At 47.3% G+C, this 24,096-nt stretch overlaps 3 protein-coding genes and 1 pseudogene across 4 annotated transcripts; 1 reads left to right on the plus strand and 3 right to left on the minus strand.

Moving 5' to 3' along the window:
- Window positions 1-1,445: 1,445 nt before the first annotated feature.
- Window positions 1,446-1,991, minus strand: LOC136468496 (uncharacterized). The gene is made up of 2 exons (XM_066467050.1): window positions 1,804-1,991; window positions 1,446-1,746 (listed from the first exon to the last, which is right to left on the minus strand). Exons 1-2 carry the CDS (start codon window positions 1,989-1,991, stop codon window positions 1,446-1,448), a joined length of 489 nt encoding a protein of 162 aa, XP_066323147.1.
- Window positions 1,992-3,230: 1,239 nt separating this feature from the next.
- Window positions 3,231-8,690, minus strand: LOC136471024 (uncharacterized; annotated as a pseudogene).
- A 925-nt stretch (window positions 8,691-9,615) lies between these two features.
- On the minus strand, window positions 9,616-11,552 carry LOC136471025 (uncharacterized). Of its 2 annotated transcripts, XM_066468756.1 has the most exons (3): window positions 10,996-11,552; window positions 10,791-10,903; window positions 9,616-10,415 (listed from the first exon to the last, which is right to left on the minus strand). In XM_066468756.1, exon 1 carries the CDS (start codon window positions 11,439-11,441, stop codon window positions 11,097-11,099), a length of 345 nt encoding a protein of 114 aa, XP_066324853.1. In that variant the 5' UTR covers window positions 11,442-11,552; the 3' UTR covers window positions 9,616-10,415; window positions 10,791-10,903; window positions 10,996-11,096. The 2 variants fall into 2 exon arrangements, with proteins under 2 accessions (XP_066324853.1, XP_066324851.1); XM_066468754.1 differs by having other exon boundaries at window positions 10,791-11,552.
- Window positions 11,553-15,003: 3,451 nt separating this feature from the next.
- LOC136468497 (uncharacterized) lies at window positions 15,004-16,121 on the plus strand. Its single transcript, XM_066467051.1, has one exon. It carries the CDS (start codon window positions 15,054-15,056, stop codon window positions 16,119-16,121), a length of 1,068 nt encoding a protein of 355 aa, XP_066323148.1. The 5' UTR covers window positions 15,004-15,053.
- Window positions 16,122-24,096: the final 7,975 nt, after the last annotated feature.

Genomic DNA, 24,096 nt, shown 5'->3' on the forward strand with positions numbered 1-24,096 from the left:
CTATCTGAAGATGGTGTGCATGCTCTTCATTGTTCTTGGAGTATATCAAAATATCATCAATGAACACCACTACGAACTTATCCAACTCTGGCATAAAGACTGAGCTTATGAGGTACATGAAGAATGCAGGAGCATTGGTGAGACCACAAGGCATGACTAGGTATTCATAAAGACCATACCAAGTAGAGAAAGCTGTCTTTGGTATATCATGTGGCCTGATCTTAATTTAGTGATACCCAGAACGAAGATCAATCTTTAAAAATACTTTGGCACCAGCCAACTGATCGAACAAAGTATCAATACGAGGTAAAGGATACTTATTCTTAATGGTCACCACATTGAGAGGGCGATAATCCACACACATCCAAAGAGTGTCGTCCTTCTTCTTCACAAAAATAGCTGGACAACCCCATGGTGAAGAACTAGGACAGATGAATCCCTTCTCCAACAATTCCTCTAACTGTTTCTTCATTTCTGCCAGTTCCTTTGGAGCCATGCGGTAAGGATGCCGCGAAATAGGAGCAGTACCAGGTTCTAACTCAATGGCAAACTCCACATCCCTATCCGGAGGTAACCCACGTAGATCTTCAGGAAAGACATCTAGAAACTCATAGACCACAGGAATAGAGGCAAGATTAGGATAGGCTTCAGTATGAGCAACAACTAGCAAGGTAGAGACTGAAGGCATAAGGAGAGACATTCTATCCTCAGAAGAAGGAAGCTTCAACTCAATGATTCTCTGCTTAAGGTTCAGGACTACCCCATAACTTCTCAACTAGTTCATTTCCAGAATTGCATCTATGTCTTGCCCAGGCAATAACATGAACTGGAGATGATAAGAGTGAGTTGCTAGCACTAGTCTCACTGTGTCCGTCCAAGTGTTAACGCACAACTACACACCCGGAGCTCTGATTCTATAGGCAATAGGAATAGCCATAGTAGATATATTATGCCTTTGTGCAAACCCCATACTCATGAATCAATATGATGCACTAGAATTAAATAATACATATGCTGGGTGGGAATCAATGGTGAACATACCAGCCATCATGGGCTCTCCCTGTGGAATCTCCTCAGCCTCAGTGAAGTTAACCTGTCCTGAGCGGCTAATGGACACCTTCTTTCTGATGATAGTCCTCTTGACCAAATGAGGTTGGATGAAGGCTGAGAAGACTGAGTAAGCTGGTTCTGGGGGCACTCACAAGCATAGTGTCCTTCCTTGCCACACTTGAAACAAAAACCCGGCTTATTCCCCTGTCCCTAACAAGGTGGAACCTGCTGTCCCTGAGGCTGCTGCACCTACTGAGTAGGTGCACGGTACTAAGGGGGACGTGCTTGGTGGGTCTACTTAGTCTGGCGAGACGATTGTCTACCCAGAGAGTGATAGGACACCCTCCTCACAACATATACCTTCTAAGACTATGGGTGACAAGAAGACCCAGTGATCACCCTCTTGCGCTTCCACTCAGCCTGAGAGTCATGCTGAAGTACCTCCATAGCAATGGAGAGTCACGCTGAACTCCCTCCATAGCAATGGCAGCATTCATCAAAGTACCAAAGGTCCGATATCCCCCTATATGCAGCTTCTCTTGCAAGATGCAACAGAGACCATGATTGAAACATTCCATCTTCTTCTCATCAGTATCCACATGAGTCCCAACATACTGTGCAAGATGGTTGAACTTGTTCACATACTCCATCATAGTCATGTTTCCTTGCTTTAGCTTTAGAAACTCGGACAGCTTCCTGTTCAGCAAACCAGCAGGAATATAGTACTAATGGAAAGCAGTGGTAAACTCCCACCAAGTCACATGGTGGTCTACAGGCTGCATGACGTTGAAAGTGTCCCACCAAGCACTAGTAGATCCCAGAAGCTGCTGTGTGGCAAAGCGCACCTTCTGCTCGTCAGTCACATTGAGCAGCTGAAACTTTTGCTCCAGAATACGAAGCCAATGCTCCATGTACAGAGGCTCAACAGTCGACATGAACATGGGTGGGTGTGTCCCCAAAAAGTCCTGATAGGAACAGGGCCCCTCGGTACCGCGAGCACCACCCCCGTTCCCACCATTGCCACCGGGGCCTCCACGGGCGAACCACCAATTGGCTATGCCAGCATCTCCAAAGCACGGGCCAACTCGTGACGAGCAGCCAACATCTCTGTCATTATCTCGGCATGGGTTAATGGAGGCGGTGGTGGTGGCGGAGGAGGAGGACTAAGGAATGGGGCCTCGTGGCTCTCCCCGTTGGCATTCCCATGATCATCGCCACGACCATTTTTGCATTGGTCTTCACTAAGACCACGGCTCGTCCTAGCACTAGTGCTCCCACGACTAGACCTTAGGTTAATCTGTAAACAGATAGGAACCCACCGTTAGGGACCAAGCCTTCATATTTAGAAATAAAAGACTAAAGAGAGATGATAAGGCTCAATAAATGATTTCTTGCGAGATCTTTTCCTTAAGAGTTAAAGCATTTCTCTTTATTTATTATCCTATCAATTTACTATCCAAAAATTATACGTGTGCGGGCGTTTAGTTTAAGCAAGATTCTCTTTCCATGATGCATCGATCGACCTATTCGTTCGCTCAAGCCGAAATATAGCGGCATTCGTATATAATTTTTGACACAGCGCACACTCACTTCCCGTACGTTAAATGATTCTTACGCAGCGTAAGTTAGTGTACCTACAGAAGATTGATTAGATAAAACCAGTGCCACTATCCTAGATAGACCATATTACTAGGGCGTATACTTATTTACATAATTTATCGCATCCTACTTTTCGCAAAGCTTTTGTTGGTCAAATTTTAGGTTTTGGAAAGAGTTTTTAAACTCGTAGACTCATTATTGGGCTCTGATACCACATGTGGCAGAACCGCACGAAATAATACGCTTTCAGAGGCGCTCGTCTTTCACTAGACACTAAGCACCCTAAAAGTTAGCTACACCGGACAGTTCCGTCGAGCACACCCCATGGGAGAACTCGAATCAATCCATATTTTACCTCCAGAATCCAATAATGAGTACGAGCTTACAATACTTAGTCCATTTCATACAACCAGAGTTCTTGGAAATTATTTATTACAATACCAGAGTTCAACTACGATAATTAAACAGTGGAATAAAAATAAGCAACATTGCATATTTATCCAACACAAATCAATCCAAACTTGATTACTAAGCTATTTATCCATTCAAACATCTCATAGCAAGCAACATTGCATATTTATCCAATTCAATCAACTCATATGCACCCAAATGAAATGATCAACAAGAGATGTACCTTAGTTAGCACATGATCATCCAATTAGCAACCTTTAACTTAAATAATTTTGCAAGCCAACAAATAATCTAATAAATCACCACAACTTGAATATGACACGTGTATGTTGATAGCGCTTGGACTTTACTCAATTTGTCATGGCATTGGGATAATGATCATCACTTATTAATACTTGGCTCAACTACATAATCAGCAAGATGAATACCATTTGAACCAAGCCTCCAATGCCAATGGTGCCTACAAACAATCATTCACTTTTTTATGGTACCCAAACTAATTTGGGTCCTCTTAAGTTAGGTGCAACATACTTAGGCATCGCCTTAGTATGAATAGCGGGATGTTTTATAACTACAACCAATGAGGTACCATTGCCATCCTTTCTAAGCACATCATGATTATCAATTGAAATGGGCTTAGAATTTTTACCTAGGGGACATGAATGAGCCATGTGTCCCCTTTCTCGGCATGAGTAGCATTTTCTCTTTGCTTGAGCCTTTTCTTCCTTGCTCATGTTGTGCTTCTCATTGCCATACTTTTCCTTGTTTGCTTGAGCCTTCTTCTCAAGCTTGTTTGGACAACCCGAAGCTAGGTGGCCCAATGTGTCACAACTATAGCATCTCATGTGAGCAATCTTCTCTATTTTTTCTTCTTTGTTCTTGCTCATTTGCTTTGCATCTTGATTCATCCTTGGACGCATTGCTCTTTCTCTTGCTTTTTCACCCCTTCTAGTTTTCTTCTTCTTTATCATCAAATCACTACCATCATGGTTGATCTTGATTTGCTCTTGGGGTGTCTTTTCTTGCTCAACTTGTGGCTTTGGTTGAGGCTTCACTTGTTGCTTCACCAATTACTTAGTTGGACACATAGAGGTTAGATGACCCCTTGTGCGGCACTTGAAGCACTTGGCATGCCTTAGCCTCTCTTCTTCTTTCTTCAACTTGAGCTTTTCTTCATTGGGGCAACCATTTGCAAGGTGTCCCACTTCATGGCACTTGAAGCACATGAAATAAGAGAGCTTCTCTTTTTCTTGCTTCTTCATCTCTCTTTTATATCTTCTCTTGCCCCATCTCTTGCCCTTGATCTTGCTCTTGTTGAAGCCAATGCCACTCATATCACCATAGCTTCTTTTATTGTTTAACATATGCTCGAAGGTGACTTGAGATTTGTAGCATCTCTCTAACTTGTTGCTCAAGTTCTTCATTTTACTTTTGAGCTCATTGTTCTCCTTCAAAAGGTTAGTCTCACAAGACATAGAAGTAGAGCAAGCAACTATATGTAAAGAACATGGCATTTCTAATAAATCGTCACAAGAGGTGGACACATACTTCTTTCCTACATCACAAGGGTTAGCAACCATATGTGATTGATCAATTGTCCCATGCGATGAGCTCTCACTAGTTTTAGATTTTTCATTTGAAAGTTCTTTAGTGAGAAACGCATGGTCTTATACCAAGTTATCATGAGTAACACTAAGTTCCTCATGAGCCAATTTTAGCTCCTCATGTGAACAAGTAGTAACATAAAGTAGATGCTTTTGTTGTTCACATATGTTCTTTAGAAATGAGTTTTCATTTTTCAATTTCAATGTTTTAGCTTTCTTATTTTCTAAAGACATGGTCATGCTAGCAAGTTTACTAACATGCTCATCATATGAATCAACATGATCAACCACATTAGCATTTGATACCTTGGTGTCACCTTGTGACATGAAACAATGTAGTGTAGTGGATGGGTTTGTAGTAGCATCACAATCATGGCCCAAGCATGAACCAACATCATCATCAAGTGTGCATGGGGTAGGATCATCATGTGCATCACTTGAGTCATCATCATCCACCTTGTCAAGTGAACTTGTAGTAGATCGATCATCATCATCACTTGACCATGAGGTGGAGCAATCTTCCACAATCAAAAGAAACCGGGGATGATCTGGTATGCCGATCAGGATTCTATGCTGTAGACTCCTCTGAGTACAAAAATGTGATCAGTCCAGGCACAATTTCCCTGTCGAATACTCAAGTCAGCGCCTAAGCGATGAGAGCTGCATCCCTTCAAGGGAAGAACAAGAAACTGGAAAGTTATCCATTGCTGAGCTTAGGCATTCAGTAAGTTCATCTATTTGACGCTTCATCATGTACAGCTCTTCAGCCCGATATTTGGATGTCCACTCTTCTACTATCCTAAGAGTTGGAGACAGCAGAAGATAAGTAACAGTGACATCAAAAGAAAAGCATATAGACATGGTATGTTGGCCTTACGGGCTATGGCTTTGCTCATGACACAACAAACTCTAGCATAAGTTCAAGCCAAAGTGCGCATATAACTCCGTACATTTATCTTTAACTACAAGAACTAGACATGTATGACTAAAAACCAGTATGGACCTCGAGAATTTGAGCAAGGAGGGTTTCTATTGCAACACTAGATTAAGATTCCATCCTCCAGTAACCTATGGCATATCATGTGCAGTGCCTCTTCTGAAAATGAAGAAATTTTTCAAAAGTTTTGTACATGACTAAATATCTAAATACTCCATCTGTTCTTTTATGTAAGACATGGATTAGTTCAATTTTGAAGGGTGCAGTGTGCATAAACCGTACCTTAAGTCTGCTTCTGAAGCATTGCTATAATCAGAATACAAGAGTTTAACACTAGGCTGCAGATCTGCCATTCCATGAGAACCATTGATATCATTTTCATAACAGCAACCATAAGATAACCATGCTTTTGAACTAAGAAGAACTAATTGCAGCATGGGCCTTTTGGTTTTCAAATCTCTGACTACTGTACGAAAAGATATTTCGTCTTCTGCAACTTCAAGCAACAAATTCACAAAAACTCGTTCCAATGTATGTCCCCTGCACATAGATAATGTATGTCCATGTATCAATGGTGGAATCAATTTCTTAGCAATAAGTGTAGAATATCTGTACAGAGCAAGAAAGATCATACTTAATACATTTTTTTCCTTCTACAATATAACCAGAACTGTGGCCTGTGGGTGAAGCTTTAACGTCTATCTCAAGATTAAGAAGCAGTGCATAAACTTACCTAAACACATCATGAGGTCCTGTTACAGGAATTTCTGTAGATGTATAGCACTTGAAGAGTCGTACACGGCCATCAGCCGGAACAAGCGAACACTGAGAAGGGTATGAGCCAAGAGGTGATGAGCATCAACCACAAAGAAGTTCCACCCACTCAAAATCATTCAAGAGGTTAGATGCTTTAACAACGAAGCTACTACCAAGAGAAATAGTTTTTGTTAATTTGTAATCTCTTTTAATCTCCAACATATTCTGCTTTTTCTCATTCCCCAAGGACATTTGTGAAGGGTTGTCTTCAGCTTTCTCACTGTATCCATTGACACAACAGCAATGGCCCAGATCTACCAGCAATAAATCAACCTCTTTCTTAGATTTCCCCATGTTCTCAACACAACATTCATTTTCAGACTTCTCAAAGTACACACCAGTATCAGTTCCCATCTGAGAAGTGACAGTCTGATTAGTCTGAGGACTGACTTCATTTGTTTCACTACTACTAACACTAGGCCCCTCTTCCGAAATAATAGGCGGTTGTGCATGAGTAGCTGTGATATTTGCTTGCTCTTCTGAATTATTCATCTTTATCTTCCCAGTGGTATGATCTTTTTCTACACTAACATCTAATATAGCTTCTTTTAGAGCAACAAAATCTCTACTAACCGCTGGACCAGCTACCTGAGCCACTAAATCCGCTTCAAGATAGTCTGTTTCTACAGTAATGGCAGTTGCATCCAGTAGACTTGTTCCCTCTAAACGACCATATGCTCTAATAAACTGAGATACTAGTTTCTCGCCTGCACCACCAAATGAGGTGCAACATCCACCAAACCAATTGTCAGCCACATCTTCCCAATCTACAGATGGCATTTCCATGATCTCCCTGGAAAAAAAGGGAATCAAGATTGTTATACTCAGCACCAATATAATGCCAAAATCAGATATCTGCATAGTAAGAAATTTCCACCCAGGTTCTCAAGTCTAATATTAAAATACATTAATAGGAAATCATGAGAAAAAGCCAAACAATATACACTAGCCAAAATTTGTAATAACCTCAAATTACTATTCACAATAAGAATTTCTAGGCTTATCAACATGCAGCTTTGGTGGAAGATAAAAGCAATCTGATTCTGATCTGCAGATTGCAGGTGGTTTTACAAATTAGAATTCTAGGAGTAAACTTCAGATGCTTCTGGAATAACAAACAATAGAGGTAGAACAATCGAAGGCTAACACTTAAAACAGTTTAATTCACTGCAACTTAGCAAAACTTTGTGATCAAGCAGGAGCCATCATACCATAACATTAAGATCTCTCCAACTTAAAATCAAGGGAAAACATACAAAAGCGCAGAGAACCTTAAAAGTCAATACCATTGGTTGTGCAGAAGCTGTGAACCGTGAGAAGAAGTTTAACTTAAGTTTAACATCACCAAAAAGGGGGCAAACAGCTACTCCACTTTAAGCTAAAGTAACACTGAGGTGAAACACCACCTAAGACCTAACGATATACCATTTCAGTATTCGGTAATGACTGATACAGTAGATGCGCAGATTAAATGGAATGCCACTGTCTAGTGGTGCAAAGTGTGAACCACTATCTCTGCCAGCAATTTGATATAAGCAGTACAGGTTTCTACAAATCTCCGCTGGATACACATGCTAGGCATAAGCTGACTACTGAATATTACAACAAAGTGCAATACAACTAGAGGTGACAAGGCACAGATGCTCTATACCTTAGTGGCTGTTTTGTCAACCTCGACGAACAATTTTTGCAATACAAGTGAACGTCTCCAGTAGATAAGCTCTTCAAATCTGTTTATTGATGACAACGAATCATAAAAAACAATGATACTCACTATTCAGTTTCATCTGAAAAGACAGATACAAAACGAACATTTTGCCAAGCCTAATTTCAAACGGAGAGACAGCACAGGAATGACTGACCATCGCGCAGCGCTAGAGAAGCCGGAGGCTCCGCGCCGGCGGGCGGGGGGAAAGCGGCGGCGAACGACGGGGTGGTCGACGGGCAGGACGAGCGCGAGGCGGAGCTCCAGGTGGTCCCCCGCGTCGGCGGCACGGCACTCGACGGGGCAGGAAGGGTCTACGAGCACCCTCGGGACGGGGACCCTGAGTGCGACGGCAGCCCCATCCCCGGGCAGCGAGAATGAGAGGTGGAGGAGAGAACCCTGGAGTCGGAGGTCGGCGCGGAGGTCGGAGGGGAAGGGGGAGGAGAGTGTGGGGCGGGGGAAGAGGTATAGGCGGAGGAGGGGGAGGTGGGCTAGGGCTTCCCACGTGTACCGCCATTGCCGCCGGGGAGCGGAGACGGCGGCGGCGGCGGGCATTGCAATGGGCCGAAAAAATCTGTATAACCCCTTAACCTTTGCTGGTATCTAATCTTAGCCCCTTAACCATTAAAACCAATGCACGTTAGTAAACTTTTAGAAACGAGACAAATAATCGTAAGGATTTTTTAAAAAAAAAAACAAGTCAAAAATACTTATATTTTGAAAGAAGTATGACCCAAAATAAATTTTCATGAATTGATATGTTTAGTCGCAACAAAAGTTATTGTGCGACTCATCACTACAGTCACACCATATTATATTATTGTGACTATATATATATATATATATATATATATATATATATTATCCTCGCCCTAAATTTGATTTTACACTTTCTTGTTTGACCGTTTGTCTTATTCAATTTTTTTATGTAAATAATAAAATAAATAAGTCAGTATTAAAGTATCTCTAATGATAGAATAAGTCATAAAATAAATAATATTTAAACAAAATTTTGAATAAAATGAACGGTCAAACAAGAAGTCTTGAATCTCGAAATAAAAAATATCACTTATTTTGGGACAGAGGAAGTATACCAGTATTCTCACTTGGTCAGGAGTATTTTCCCTGTGCGCCGCTAACATAGCAGTTGCATGCCATCCTAGCTGGCAAAACTCATAATTCTCTTGTCGATCCAAAACAAATTACCTATAAACCTTAAAAAAATGTCCTGATTTTATTTTATTTACGTGGATGCTAAAAATCGAGATCGGCTTATTTTGTTTGGATCTAGTATCATACATTTTGTGGTTTTGAAACTAATATTCTTCACGGAATGTTATATTTTTTTTTTCCTTGTCGATCCAAAGGGAGGGCCTAAGGACCTCCAAAAATCTTATTGTTCTTCAAGTAGATGCTAAAAATCAATCACAACTTTTTTTTATCTGGCATTATAACTTTTGTAGTTTTGAAATTAAAAAAAATCTTCTTAGAGTGCAATATTTGAGTTTTCAGTTAAGTAAAGATTATTTCAAAAAATATAAAGAAATCATCTAAATCATTGGTTCGGAACATACGCGTTCTAAGTAAAATCTAAAGTTCCTTAACAAAGTGTGTGCTCAAAGTTTTTAAAGCAAAATAAGATTTAAAAGACTTCAAAACAAGCTTAATTTTTTCATCAATGCTAAGGAGGTGAGTATTAATGTGATGCATCTAACACATTGTCAAGTAAATTATCAATCACTCAGTAATACTACGAATAATGGCTTTTAATTATGGAAAACAAACACTAGGGGTGGTGATGTTACTGACATGTGGAGCCAGACCCATCATAGGGAGGGTTATTACATAATACTAATTCTAATTTGCATTCGTTGCTATTATTGAGCAAGCATTGCTCGGTAAAAGTAAACGCTAATGCTCCTGTTCTGTCGTCCGTCCGGACGGACCCCACCCGAGTCACACGCTCGTGGAACGGATCCCGCCTACGCCGCCCTCGTCTGTATCGCCCGCTCACCCTGCGGCGTCTGCTCGCTGCGCGCCTCTGCTCGCGAGACGGATCATGCCCTCCCTCACCCCGCCCTCGCTTGTACCCGCGTCTCCCGTTGAGGCCGCACTCTATCTGCTTGTTGCGCCCTTGCCAAGATCCACGTCGCCGACAAGCTCCACATCAATGACCTCCGTGCTACTCCGTAGCATCGAGCTTCATGCCGGCGTCGAGCTCCACGTCGACGAGCCTTCATTTTTGTCCAAGCAGCAAGTATATGTTGCGCTTGAAAGCACATGTTGTAAGCGTCTGTTTTCAAGTGTTTTAGATGTTTCAGAGGTATGTTGCAAGTGTTTCATATGGATGTTGTAAAAGTAGATCGAGATGTTGCATGTGTGCAATGGTTGTACACGTATGTTGCAAGCTTTTATTCTAATGTTTCATCTATTTTTTCACATGTATGTTGCAAGTGTGTTTATCTAGATATTACATAAATTTCATAGATATGTTTGCAGATGTTTTATCTGGATATTGCCTATGCTTTTACAATAGTTTCAAGTGTTTTTCATGTGTTTCTTTTTCAAGTGTTTCAGATACATGTTTCAAGTATTTTATTAGCTTTGAGACACATGTTGTAAGTGTTGCATTTGAATGTTTCAAAATAGATCGGATATATCATCTTACTCCTCGCTTTCTGCTGTCTCGTCTCGGTCTCTCCTCCTACTCGCGACGCCATTGAGCATCTGCCACTTCCTCCCTCTCTTCTTGATGCTGATCACGTTTAGGACGATGCAGGCCTTGGACATGCGAAACGGCACGAAAAAAATTACTGTAAGCGCCGGTGTCCGGACCGGACATTAGCAAGCCCGTAAAAGTAATCGCAAAACACCTCTAGTCTCTACTGTTGGAAGACACGATTCGGATTTCGAACGCAGGTGCACCGGCAGCCATCGCCGTCGCCGTCGCCGTGGTTTGGTTCCTTACATTGTCTCAGATATGCCCTGCACTGGGATCACTGGGATTATTCCTGTCCATGAATTTGATCCCGGCGACATGCAGCCCCTGCACCAGCAGCCTCGCCGTGGCATCCTTCCTGTTCAGAGACGCCTCGATGAGCCCGATCATGGGGTCGCCGACGGCGGCATACCTTTCCGTTGGATCCCTCGCCTGCATCAGAACCGCATGGACCCTGCAGCAGCCCTTGCCGACGGCCTCGTCGTCCCGCTCCCGCCTCCTGCCGACGGCGGCGGTGGGTTCGGCGGTGGGTTCAGCGGTGGGTTCAGTAATAATCTGGATCTTGAGGCCTTCCAGGACCAGAGACTCCAGCTTGCCCATTGCTCTCAAGACGAGGTCGTCGTCGTCGTCGTCCCCCGAGCTCAGCCCCGCTGTAGTCCGCCGTACGGGTGTTAGGACTCTATGAGGATGAACAATGAGAGAACACGAACAAGTATTTTTGGTGCTGCAAGCGGCAACTTTTCTGGTGTCTCTCTATTCATTATAAAGAAAATACATGCAGTCATACATGGTTACAAACTAACCGAGACAATCACGGCATGTCCACAATCGGTTGTTGCCATCCCAACACCCAAGACATGTCGCCTGCCATGCTTAGCCACTAATCAATCTAAGCTACCAAATATAGTTAGCGGGTGCTCAGGGTTTATTCTAACAATCTCCTCCTAAGCCCTTGAGCATCTACTCTAACTTCTTCATGCCGATTCCATCGCGGAGTTCTTGAAACCTGCTTCGTCCGAGCGCCTTTGTCAGGAGGTCACCCAGCTGAAATTCAGTGCCAACAAACTCGACGTCGATCAGCTTCCCGTCGCAGCATTCCCGGATAAAATGGAATTTGATATCTATGTGTTTACTCCGGTCATGGTGCACAGGATTCTTCATCAAGGCGATGGCGGACTTGTTGTCCACCTTGAGCTTGGGTGCGAGGACTGCTCCTCCGACGAGCTCGGCCAGCAGGCGTGCCAACCAGATCGCCTCACACGCAGCTCCTGCAGCAGCGATGTACTCGGCCTCGCATGAGGACAGGGCCACCACCCTTTGTTTTGCCGACTGCCACGCAATCGGACCTCCAGCCAGGAAGAAGATCAGCCCGCTTGTGCTCTTCCGGTCGTTCACATCACCTGCCAGGTCACTGTCCGAGTATCCCAGCAGCTTAGGAGCGCCGGAGTTCTTCTTTCCTGGGTGGTAGTGCAGCCCCCACTGCTGTGTTCCGGCGACGTACCGAAGAACACGCTTCACTGCAGCGAGGTGCTCTTGGCGCGGTCCCTCCATGAAACGGCTGAGATAGCCAACAGCATAAGCCAGGTCAGGCCTAGAGTTACACAAGTACCTGAGGCTGCCGATGATGCTACGGTACTCCGTTGCATCAACGCTTGGAGTGTCACCCTCCTTGAGCAGCTTCAGCTTGGGCTCCATTGGCGTGGCACTGGCGTTGCATCCAGCCATGCCCGCCTTCTCGAGAATCTTGGCGGCATACGCGGTCTGCCGGAGCGTGATGCCGGCTGATCCTTGTGACACTTCGAGCCCGAGGTAGTAGGAAAGTAACCCCAGGTCACTCATGCGGAAGGTGTTCATCATCTGCGCCTTGAACTTGTTCACAGCTCCCGCATCGCCTCCGGTGATGATCAGGTCATCAACGTAGACGCCCACGATCAGGCGCCCTGTGCCCCCACCGCGTGTATACATACCGTGCTCGTCGACACAGCGCTTAAAACCGAGGCCGAGCAGGGAGGCGTCGAGCTTCTGGTTCCAGGCCCGCGGAGCTTGACGGAGCCCGTACAGTGCCTTGCGGAGGCGCAGTACCTTGTGCTTGTTCTTGCTGTCGACGAAGCCGGGAGGTTGCTGAACGTACACCTCCTCTTGAAGTTCCCCATTCAGGAACGCCGATTTGACGTCCATGTGGTGGACGCCCCAGCCAAAGTGTGCGGCAATGGCGAGCAGCAGCCGGACTGACTCCAGCCGCGCGACGGGGGCGAACACCTCGTCAAAGTCGATGCCAGGGCGCTGCACATATCCCTTGGCCACGAGGCGCGCCTTGTACTTGACGATGGCGCCGTTCTCATCACGCTTCACCTTGTACACCCATTTGAGGCCGATGGCGTGTTGATCCCGAGGGAGCTCAGCCAGCGACCAAGTGTCATTGTCACGGATGGACTTGAGCTCCTCCTCCATCGCCGCGTTCCAGTTCGGATCACCGTCCGCATCCTTGAAGGACTTGGGCTCCTCCACGCTCACGCTGTGTAGCTCGCCTTCCTCGACGTCGCGGTTAGCCCGCCCAGGCACGGTGTTGGTGCCCAGGACGTTCTCGAGTGTCCTGTAGCGGTGCTCCAGGTCCTCGTCGTCGTCTGCGTCGAGGTTCGGGTCGACGCTCAGTGGCGTCGCGAACTCCACCTGCGGCGCCTTGGTGACGTTAGGCGCGGCAGTAGTAGGTGAGGGCGAGCCCGCTCCAGAAGCTGGTGGCGTCGTGCCCCCAGTGCGCGACGGCGTGCCCAGCACAGGTGGTGCCGGACTCGCGGCATGCGACGGGGAGCCAAGTGCAGACGGTGCAGGAGCCTGACGACGCAGCTCGTACTCCTCCTCGACGGTGAACGGCACCAAGCTATCGCTCGGCGCGACGCTCCCCCAGTCCCAGCGCGCGTTCTCGTCGAACACGACGTCGCGTGCGACCCGGACGCGCTCTGTGGCGGGGTCGTAGAAGCGGTACGCCTTCGCTCCTTCCTCGTAGCCGATGAAGACCACCTTCCGACCACGGTCCTCGAGCTTGGACGGGTGAGGGCGCAGATGCTTGATGTAGGCGACGCACCCGAACACTCTTAGGAAGTGCACGGGTGGCTTCTTCCCGTACCACGCCTGGAACGGGGTGAGGCCGTCGAGGGCGGCTGTTGGCGACCGGTTGAGGAGGTACACGGCGGTGTGCACCGCCTCTCCCCAGAAGAAGCCCGGCATGCTCCGTGCACGCAGGATGGAGCGCGCCGTGTTCACGACCATCTGGTTCCTCCTCTCCACGACGCCATTCTGTTGAGGAGAGTGCGGCGCAGAATGTTGACGAAGAATTCCCTCGCCTGCACAGTACTCACCGAATTGTACTGAGGTGAATTCTCCTCCGTTGTCAGTACGGAGGACCTTCAGCTTCTTGCCGGTCTCCCGCTCGACCTTCGCCTGAAAGGTCATGATGGCCGCCGGTGCATCTGCTTTGGAACGCAACAAGGTGAGCCACATATACCTGCTCATGTCATCGACCATCAGCAGGAAGTAGGCGTTCCCGCCCGGCGTCGCAGGGGAGATGGGACCGCAGAGATCACCGTGGACGAGCTCGAGCTGCTCCTTCGCCCGAAACTTCACGGCCTGCGGGAACGGCGCTCTCTTTTGCTTTGCGAGAACGCAGTCCTCACAGACTTGCTCGACGTGGTCGATGTCTGGCAGCCCCTTCACCATCTCGCCCCGGCTCAGCTTGCGCAGCGAACGGAAGTTCAAGTGCCCGAACCTCTCGTGCCACATCCAGGCGACGTCGCCGACTCGCGCGGTGAGGCACACCGGGGCGGCGATGTTCATGTCGAGGTAGTAGAGGCGGCTCGGAGATCGATGCACCTTGGCGAGCAGGCGACGGTGCAGGTCGAAGATGCGGAGGATGCCTTCCTCGATGACGACCTTGAAGCCGTTCTCGTCCATCTGCCCGAGGCTCACAATGTTGGTGGTGAGCCGCGGGATGAAGTAGACGCCGTCGAGCCGGCGGTGTTCGCCGGATCTGAGGGCAAAGAGCACTGTGCCCTTCCCTTCAATGTTGACCACCGAGCCATCCCCGAACTTGACTGTGCCGGTGACGCTGCCGTCGAGCTCGGAGAAGACGTGGCGCGACCCGGTCATGTGGTTAGTCGCTCCGGTGTCGAGGACCCAGCGGCAGGGCCCCTCCGCCTCCTTCTCATCCTCCCTGAGATGAAGGAGGACTTTGGGCTCGGCGAGGTGGACGCGCGCGCGTGCATCGACGGCGGGCGGCGGCGGCGGTGTGGATTGGGGAGAGGAAACAGGCGACGCGATTACCTCCGTCACAGCGGCGATGTACATCAAGGCCCGTTCCTCCTCCTCCTCAGCCTGGGCCACATGGGCCGCGGCCTTCTTTTTCTTACCACGGCATTCTCGGGCCCAATGGCCCTTATTGCCGCACTTCTTGCAGGCCGTGCCAGGCGGCGGCTTTCCACCACCAGCGTTGCCAGCGCCCGCGCCGAGACCGTCGTGGTCGTCGCGCGTCGCGCCTTGACCGCCACGACCGCGGCCGCGGCCATGGTTCTTCCCGCGACCGTTGGAGCCGCCGCTGCCACCGGAGCTCTCCTGCTCGCGACGGCTCTTGCGACGCGCCTCCCAGTCCTCCTCGCAGAGCAGGAGTCGCCCCATGCCGTCCGTGATCTCCTTCGGCTTGCCGCGTTCCTCGAACACGCGCAGCCGCCCGATGACGTCCTCGATCGACGTGTTGTTCAGATCGAGAAACATCTCGAGGGAGACGGCGGCTTGAGACAGGCGATCGGGAACCACCTGCAGAAGTTTCTTTACCACTTCGGCGTCGGTGATGTTGTCGCCGAGGATGCGCAGGTTCACGGCGAGCGACGTGATCCGGATCCCGAACTCGGAGACGGACTCGCCATCCTTGAAGACGAGCGCGCCGAACTCGCGGCGGAGCTGCTGCGCGCTAGCGTCGCGCGCGCGGCTGTCACCGATCCGGAGCACTTTGACGACGTCCCACGCCTCCTTCACGGTCCGCTTGCGACCGAGCGTCCCCCACATCTCGGAGGGGACCGAGCGCAGGAGGCCCGCCATTGCCTGGCGGTCCTGATGGTGCTCATCTTCATCAGGGTCTTCGTCGATGCCGATGTCGACGGCGTCCCAGACGCGGAGGGTCTGGAAATTCACCTCCATCACCAGCGCCCATTCCGGGTAGTTCGTTCGCGTGAGCATCGGCCACGCGACGTTGGCGGAAGAGCGCTCGACGACGCGCTCCACGATCCGTGATCCAGAGCGGTGACGACTGCCGGAACGGCCACGGCGACGGCGCGGCGATCGCGAGGACTTCGGCTTCTTCTCACCGTCGGCATCTTCAGTCGGCTTGATCTTGGAAGGCGACTGGGAAGACATGCCTACGATGGTGAACCGGCTTTGATGCCAATTGTTAGGACTCTATGAGGATGAACAATGAGAGAACACGAACAAGTATTTTTGGTGCTGCAAGCGGCAACTTTTCTGGTGTCTCTCTATTCATTATAAAGAAAATACATGCAGTCATACATGGTTACAAACTAACCGAGACAATCACGGCATGTCCACAATCGGTTGTTGCCATCCCAACACCCAAGACATGTCGCCTGCCATGCTTAGCCACTAATCAATCTAAGCTACCAAATATAGTTAGCGGGTGCTCAGGGTTTATTCTAACAACGGGCTCGCCGGGGTTGTCCTGGCCGGCGATGTCCTTGAGCGGCATTGACTGGATCAGGTACCTGCACAGGTTGTCGGCCCCCATCGCTGCCATCTTGTCAAGAACCTGGTGATCGGAGACGGCGCGCGCGAATGTCAGTCTCGAATCTCAATGACATGGAGACGCCGAGACGCATTCGTCCAATTCCATGCATGGATCTCACCTCGGACGCGGTCGCCGCGTCGGCGTGGACGACGGGCCGCGGCACCTGCACGGCCAGCCGCTGCCACGGGCTCCCGGCCTACCTGACCTCGCGCACGTAGCCTCCGTCCTCCAGCCGCAGCACGGGCATCTCTTTCTCTCCTTCGTGGTCCAGGACCAGGAGCAACTTGCTCAGCCTCTCGCCTTCCTCCTCCAGGAGCTGCAGCCGCAACCTGTCGACCTGCTCCTTCTGGAGCTGCAGCTTCTCCGCGGCCTCGGCGTTTCTCCGCGGCAGCGGCAGCGGCAGCGCCAGCTGCTGCTGTGGACTGCGGGCCGCGGAGGAGGAGGGAGAGGCAGAGGCCGGTGCAGCCCGTGGAGGCCACGGCCACGGCCACGGCCGGCGCGGGCGCCGGCGGCGGCTTGTTGCGGGACATGGATCGATCGCGCTAGCTCTCGATGCACTTGCACCGTTGCAGTGTTGCACGCACGCACTCTGCTTCTGAAACTGGCTTCTGCCATTTCTCTTCTTTTGTAGGTGCGGTGCGGTCGGTTCAAAGGCGACTGGTGGAATGGGAGCCGTTGAGGTCAGTTGCGATTCATGCGGCCGGCACTTCGAATTTACTCGAACTTGAACTCGAGGGCGGGGTATGTTGCTACAGTGCTCAAAAGCGGCCTATGCGGATGACTTCTAGAGCAGCCGAATGCGCTTTCTAAACTTAATTTTAAAATGTAAAAAAAACCTGAAACGGACTTGAGTTACCTTTCTTTTCAACTTTGAGGGATCATTAATTGATATTAAACCTTTGGGACTTGATTTAGGCCTTTATTAATTCATCCCCTAAAGTTTACACCCTATCACATTGGATGTTTAGACACATGCATTGAGTATTAAATATAGACTAAAAAATAATTAATTGCACAGATTGCGACTAATTTGCGAGACGAATTTTTAAGCCTAATTAGTCCATGATTTGACAATGTGGTGCTATAGTAAACATGTGCTAATGACGGATTAATTAGGCTTAATAAATTCGTCTCGTAGATTATTGACGGATTATGTAATTTATTTTTTTTATTAGTATTCGAACACCCCATACGACACCCCGTGTAACACCCGACGTGGCATCCTAAACTTTACTCCATGGATTTAAATACCACCTTAGTGTGATTTTTTTTAGTCCTATAGGTCATTACCGTGCAAAAGGTGAATAGATTTGGATAGTTCAAGGTTGTTGCTTTAGATTTTTAGAGCTTAGATCAAAGCCTCCTAGGCATCCCATCCTTTCACCAGCACAAAATTCACCATCTTCAGTTCCTCACCAACCACAAAAGTCTAACTCATTTAGCAGAGCAAAAGCTACATCAAGATCTGCAACACAAGTATTTTCTTAAATTAACGACCTGCAATGCAGAATAATTGGTAGAAAGAGACCTGATAACAAGGTATTGATGATCTTTCTAGACAAGTCTACCTAATGACCTCCATGTTGTGTCCACTATCATACCAGGGTGGTTGGAAATTATTAGTGAAAGGTTATATCTAGACCAGAGCAAATTGAGCCCGGCTTGAGCCCGCTAGGTTTGGCCCACCCACGGACCTTAGTGGACAGGGCCTGGGCACATATCTCACTGTCTAAAAAAAATTCTCGATGTGAGCCCGGCTTGAGATATTATGTTAGCTATTTGACACTATAAAGTGCACGGACGGCCCGCATAGGCCCAACCCCAAAAAGAGGCCCCACTCGTCCAATGAGATAGTCATGGGAGGGACTATTTCATCCCAAAATAATCCACCTTTTTAGCCTGGCCCGGCCAGCAAAATGCTCACATCTAGTTATATCTCAGTGAACTCATCCACTGGCGGAGCTACCCATCGGCCAACTTGGGCGCCGGCCCCCTCCCCCCTGCCCAACAAAAGTTTCTGAAGAGTTCAGCTCACTCGATTGATTTAGATGTTCAAACATGCAGCAATTTTAGAAATCTAGAACTAGAATCATACTTAAGCTTGCACGGTCTTGAACTCTTGATCTTATGTGACAATTGGCATTCCTTCTACCGAACAAGCAAGTTGCGGTAACAGGTCACTGGCCCTTATGCTCCCTTGATCACCAGTGATGCCACAACATGATAAAAGCTAACTGCTTGTATACTGTAGCAACTGGCCCCTCGTTGGATTGACTGCGAACTCCGCCACTGAACTCATTCTTCAATGCTCAAACGAGGTGGTGTTTAAATTGAGAGGCTAAAGTTTAGGGGTGTCACATCGGGTGTCACATGGGAGTGTTTGAATAGTAATGATAAAACAAATTACACAAATCCTCAGTAATCCGCGAGAAGAATTTATTAAGCCTAATTAATCTATTATTAACACATGTTTACTGTAGCACCACATTGTCAAATCAGGGCCTAATTAGGCTTGCAAAATTCGTCTCGCAAAGTAGTCGCAATCTATACAATTAGTTATTTTTTAATCTATATTTAATACTCCATGCATGTGTTCAAACATACGATGTGATAGGGACTAAATATTAGAGGTATGAGCTAAACAAGGCCAAAGGGTATACATTGAGTATGCCACAATAGCTAGTTAGGCATTCATAAAGAGGCACATCAAGTTGTGTCTTGTTTGGCTCTGCACAGGAATGACATTGGAGGCCACAATGCGGTCATTGTCGTTTAACACAAATCAATCTTCTCTTTTATTGGCCTAACATGAAAGAAGATATTAAAGCTAGCTTATGTAGCTGCCTATAGTGGCGGGGCCAGAGATTTTTTTTAAGTAGCGGCAAATAATATACATGATCTAAATGAAAAACACGCAAAAAACATATACTTTACCAAAGGTACCCAAACAATTATTAATCACCAAAACACAGTGCTTTTACTACTTGTTGAATGCAATTGCTGACATGGCAGTTGCAGCATGTTTACGGCTAGCTTCAACCTCTCCCGAGTCGCAGTCGATGAGGCCAAGCCTCCGGACGGGTAGCCAGCGCCAGTACATAGGCAGAGGGACAGCCTACGCACCCGATACACAGAGACAGATGGAGGAGGGAGCAGGCGTGAAAACGTTACGGTTATTTTGCGACAGTATTTGAGACTGAATATGTTTAGAGAAATTAGAATCTGTTCGTATCCAAATCCGGATATTCAACATCCGATACTGTATCTGTATTTGAATACTCAAATCGCATATTTATGATGTCGATACCCAATTATATCCTATCCGACATAGCTGATACTATACGTATTTAAATCTGAATCCGAACAAACATCTAAACAAATATAATATCGATGATATCTGTCCTTATCTGATCATTTTCTCCGTAGGAGGGAGGCAGGCAGATCCATCAGCTGAGCTGGGGAAGGCCGATGAGTCCACACACCCTGGCCGACCCAAGACGCAAACGACAGTGGTTCACGTCCACTAGCCACAACGTTCTTATTTTCCTCGGATGACAGTGGGGAGACGGCGTCCTAGTCGGATTGGAAGACAGTTGCTCCTATTTTCCTCGGGTGCAGTACAAATCCTTTTCCTTTCTGCCTCTTGTCGCCAAAAAGCTCCAGGTCCGGCCAATTCTTGCAGAAATTGAGCGAAGCAGAAGTTGGACAAGTTATTTGGTGACCAAGATCAGAATGGAGACAAACAAAACTTCGTGTAAACTCACAAAATTGTTAAGACGGACGACAATCTCTAGCTTTTGCCGGTATTCTTGCGAGTTTGCGAGTCCCTAGCTACTAGGTCGTGATGCTAGAGCAACTCTAGCGGTACCTCGATAGCTTCCGAGGACAACTATGTTTTTTTTTCTCCAACAGTTCTATAGTACCTCTCTTTTTTTTTGTTGCTAATATTTTTCTCATCTCCCTCTAAATATATTCTCTTTTTTTTTGCCACTAATATTTTCCTCATTTTTCCTAAGGGCCCGTTTGGATAATGGGAATTGAATTCATTCTAATAATTACAATTTAGGCATAGATTAATTAATCTAATATAGTTATATATGGAATATATTTGTATATTTATTGTTAGGCATACAAGGGACATACTCATATATTGTATTTTTATTATAGAGAAGTGAGTGGAAGAGTATGCTATAAGTTGGAGAATAGAATTATAGCATAGTGATCTATAGAATCCATTTCCATCCCCCACCCTATGAATTTGAGATAGACTTATTTGTGAGCTTGAGAATGTTATGAAATGACAAATTTCAAGCCAAATAGCATAATCCATTATGTAGATTTCAATTCCTCCAAAATGAAGGGATACAAACGGCCACTAATTTTTTTTCTCATTTCCATCAAATAAAAGGAGAGTTACATCCCCTAATACCATAGGAATCATTTCAATTACTGCTTTTCATCCATCTTTTCTCCTACGTTCCCGTGGGATCACCATCCATATATGTATCAGGCGAGATACATTGAGGTACTGTCAACAACTTCATTATCCATAAAAATAATATTATGCTACTGTCGATAGAATATCGTCGACAGTCCTCCGAGGGGTATCCCACGAAGGTAGATTGATCGGTAGAGGTGCGCGTAATCAAGAACAAGAAGACAATAGAGACACAAGAGTTAGATAGGTTCGGGCCGTCTGCACGACGTAATACCCTACTCCTGTGGTCTATTGGTTTATATTGACTGTCGTATGATATTGCGTGTGTTTTGAGGAGGCCCCCTGCGCGCCTTATATAGCCGGGGATAGGATTACAAGTCGGTTAGATCTAGATCTATTCGGCTGTATGGTAAGTATTTACAAGGAATACGATATCTATCATATCCGAATAGATCCTTCTCTATCTTTAAGATTCTTCTGATTGCCTTGCGGTGCACGCCGACCAGAGCCGAGCACCATAGGCCATGACCTTATGGGCTAGACCTCTCCTGGTGGTGCGGCCCATATCTATTGCTGTGGGTACCTGGGGTTATACCCCCCACAGCTAGTCTCCGAGCGCCTTGTATCCTTTGAGCAGCGTCGTCTTAAACAGGTCCGACCAGTTTGATGTGAAGCCGACCAATTTAACTGGTGATCCGAGCAGCGGAAGTCGAAGCCGACCAGTTTAACTGTTGGCCTAGGCGGTGAAAGTCGAAACCGACCAGTTAAACCGGTGACTTGAGCAGTGAAAGTCGAAGCCGACCAGTTAAACCGGTGACCTGAGCGGTGAAAGTCGTAGCCGACCAGTGTAACCGGTGAGCGGTGAAAGTCGTAGCCGACCAGTGTAACCGGTGACTTGAGCGGTGAAAGTAGGAGCCGACCAGTTTAACAGGTTAATCGATCTCGGACTTAGCTAAGTAAGACTTGCCGAAAAGATGTAAGGGGCTCAAGATTAAATTGAAAATTTCTCCAGGCGAAGTGTAGCCACTTAGACTTCGTTTACGAGGAATCATCCATGACTTAGTCAATAAGGAGGGTAAATCAAGAAAAGAGCACTACATTCACCGTCAGGTGAAGTGTAGCCACTTAGTCCCCGAGCCTGCTGGAAGATGAAGAAATAAATCTTATAGCAGGGTCAAAGAAAATAAGTCTAAAAGATTGTCAATGTCATCTGTCATGTGCGTATCAAGACCCTAGACGTACTACCCAAGATCAACACCCTGATCTGAATAGTATGGAGCAAGTTGATAGCACACTAATAAGGCATAGCAAGATCCGACCGTCAAGGGAGTCCTCAGCTTAGCTGACGACTCTTGCACGAAGAATTCGAACACCGAGGAGTCCCTAGCTTAGCTGGCAACGCTTGCACGAAGAATCCAAACGTCGAGGAGTCCCCAGCTTAGCTGGCGAGCCCCCAGCGTGGCTGACGATGAAGCGACGAACAATCCAAACGCCGTGGAGTCCCCAGCTTAGCTAGCGATGTTTGCACGAAGAATCCAAACGATGAGGAGTCTCCAGCTTAGTCGGCAACGCTTGAATGAAGAATCCGAATGGCTAGGAGTCCCCAGCTTTGCTGGCCATGCTTGTACAAAGAATCCGAACGCCGAGAAGTCCCCAGCTTAGCTGACGACATTTGCACGAAGAATCCGAACGCTGAGGAGTACCTAGCTTAGCTGGCGAGCCCCCAGCATGGCTGACGATGAAGCGATGAACAATCCAAATATCGTAGAGTCCCCAGCTTAGCTGGTGAGCCCCTAGCGTAGCTGACGATGAAGCGACGGATAATCCGACTAGTTGGTTGGTGAAGAATCAAGCACCGAGCAGCCCAAACAACTGGTTGGCGGCAAAGTGAGCGCCGAGTAGAAGTGAACGGCGAACAGTCCGATCAACTGGTCGGCGATGAAGTCCATAAACCTAGCGGTCCGGCCAGTTGATCGGCAGAGAAGTTCGAGTACCAGGTGGTCCGACCACCTGGACAATGATCCTGCAATACAAATATGTAGAACAGGTAATACATGATGTAAAAATAAAATATATGAACTCCGGAAAAGAATCAGCGATGGTGTTGAAATAGCGTATGCAGCTCGACGACCAGTTGGTGTGAACACTTAATGTTATTCTGAAGATGTATTTATATTTAATATAAACCGTCCGACCAGTTAGTGTGTAGCTGAGTCTCCTGCCCTAGCAAGCCTGTTAACCATAACGCGGAGCGCGGAGCCCCTGTGTGTGTAGGAAGAGCAGGGCATCGCTAAGGAGGCGCTGCCGACCACCCCAAACGCAGAGGGCAGGCGCTCGAGCACGTGTAGGAAAAAGCCAGAAACAGGGCCGTCTCTAGGAACATCCGAGCATCAACATGATTGTTCGGGGATTTACCTTAGACTTAGTTGTATGTCATCTTTAAGATGGTATACATAAAAAAATAGTTTGTTGAACAAACATGGAGAAAATAGCTCGAAGAAATATCATGGAGATATATGAAGGTTGGAGAATATTTAGAAAAATGTTAAAGCGTGACTTAGCTTTAGACAGAACATTTGGCCGCTGGCGTATGGCGTTATCTGGTTGGCGAATTTGTTCCTTAGGGCATCCTGACGGATGGTGGCTGTATCCCCTGGAATTTGCCGATTGGCTTTCGATAGATCAGAACTGGAAGGTGGTCGGCGCCGAACCAGAGTGGTTAGAGCTGATTCCATGAGGGAGAGGCAGTCGGCGAGCTTCTGGCTGACCTGATCAATGGATGCGATTAGATCGTCGTTGCCGACCTTCCTCGAGTAGCGGGGCAGTAGACGACGAGTTGTTGGTGAAGACGACCTTGGAGGTGGTTCTGAGATCGGATTTGCTGTTGCAGACGTTGGTGTGGTTGGCGTAGAATCGATCTGCACCGGCTTGAAGATCTCTCCATCTCCGTCAGCATTGATGACCTAAGAGATTGATTCGACCGTAAAGATCTGGCCGGGCTTTGGAGATGATGAAGAGCCTGAAAAGTG

The sequence above is a fragment of the Miscanthus floridulus genome, chromosome 8, assembly GCF_019320115.1.
Source record: "Miscanthus floridulus cultivar M001 chromosome 8, ASM1932011v1, whole genome shotgun sequence".
NCBI lineage: Eukaryota > Viridiplantae > Streptophyta > Magnoliopsida > Poales > Poaceae > Miscanthus > Miscanthus floridulus.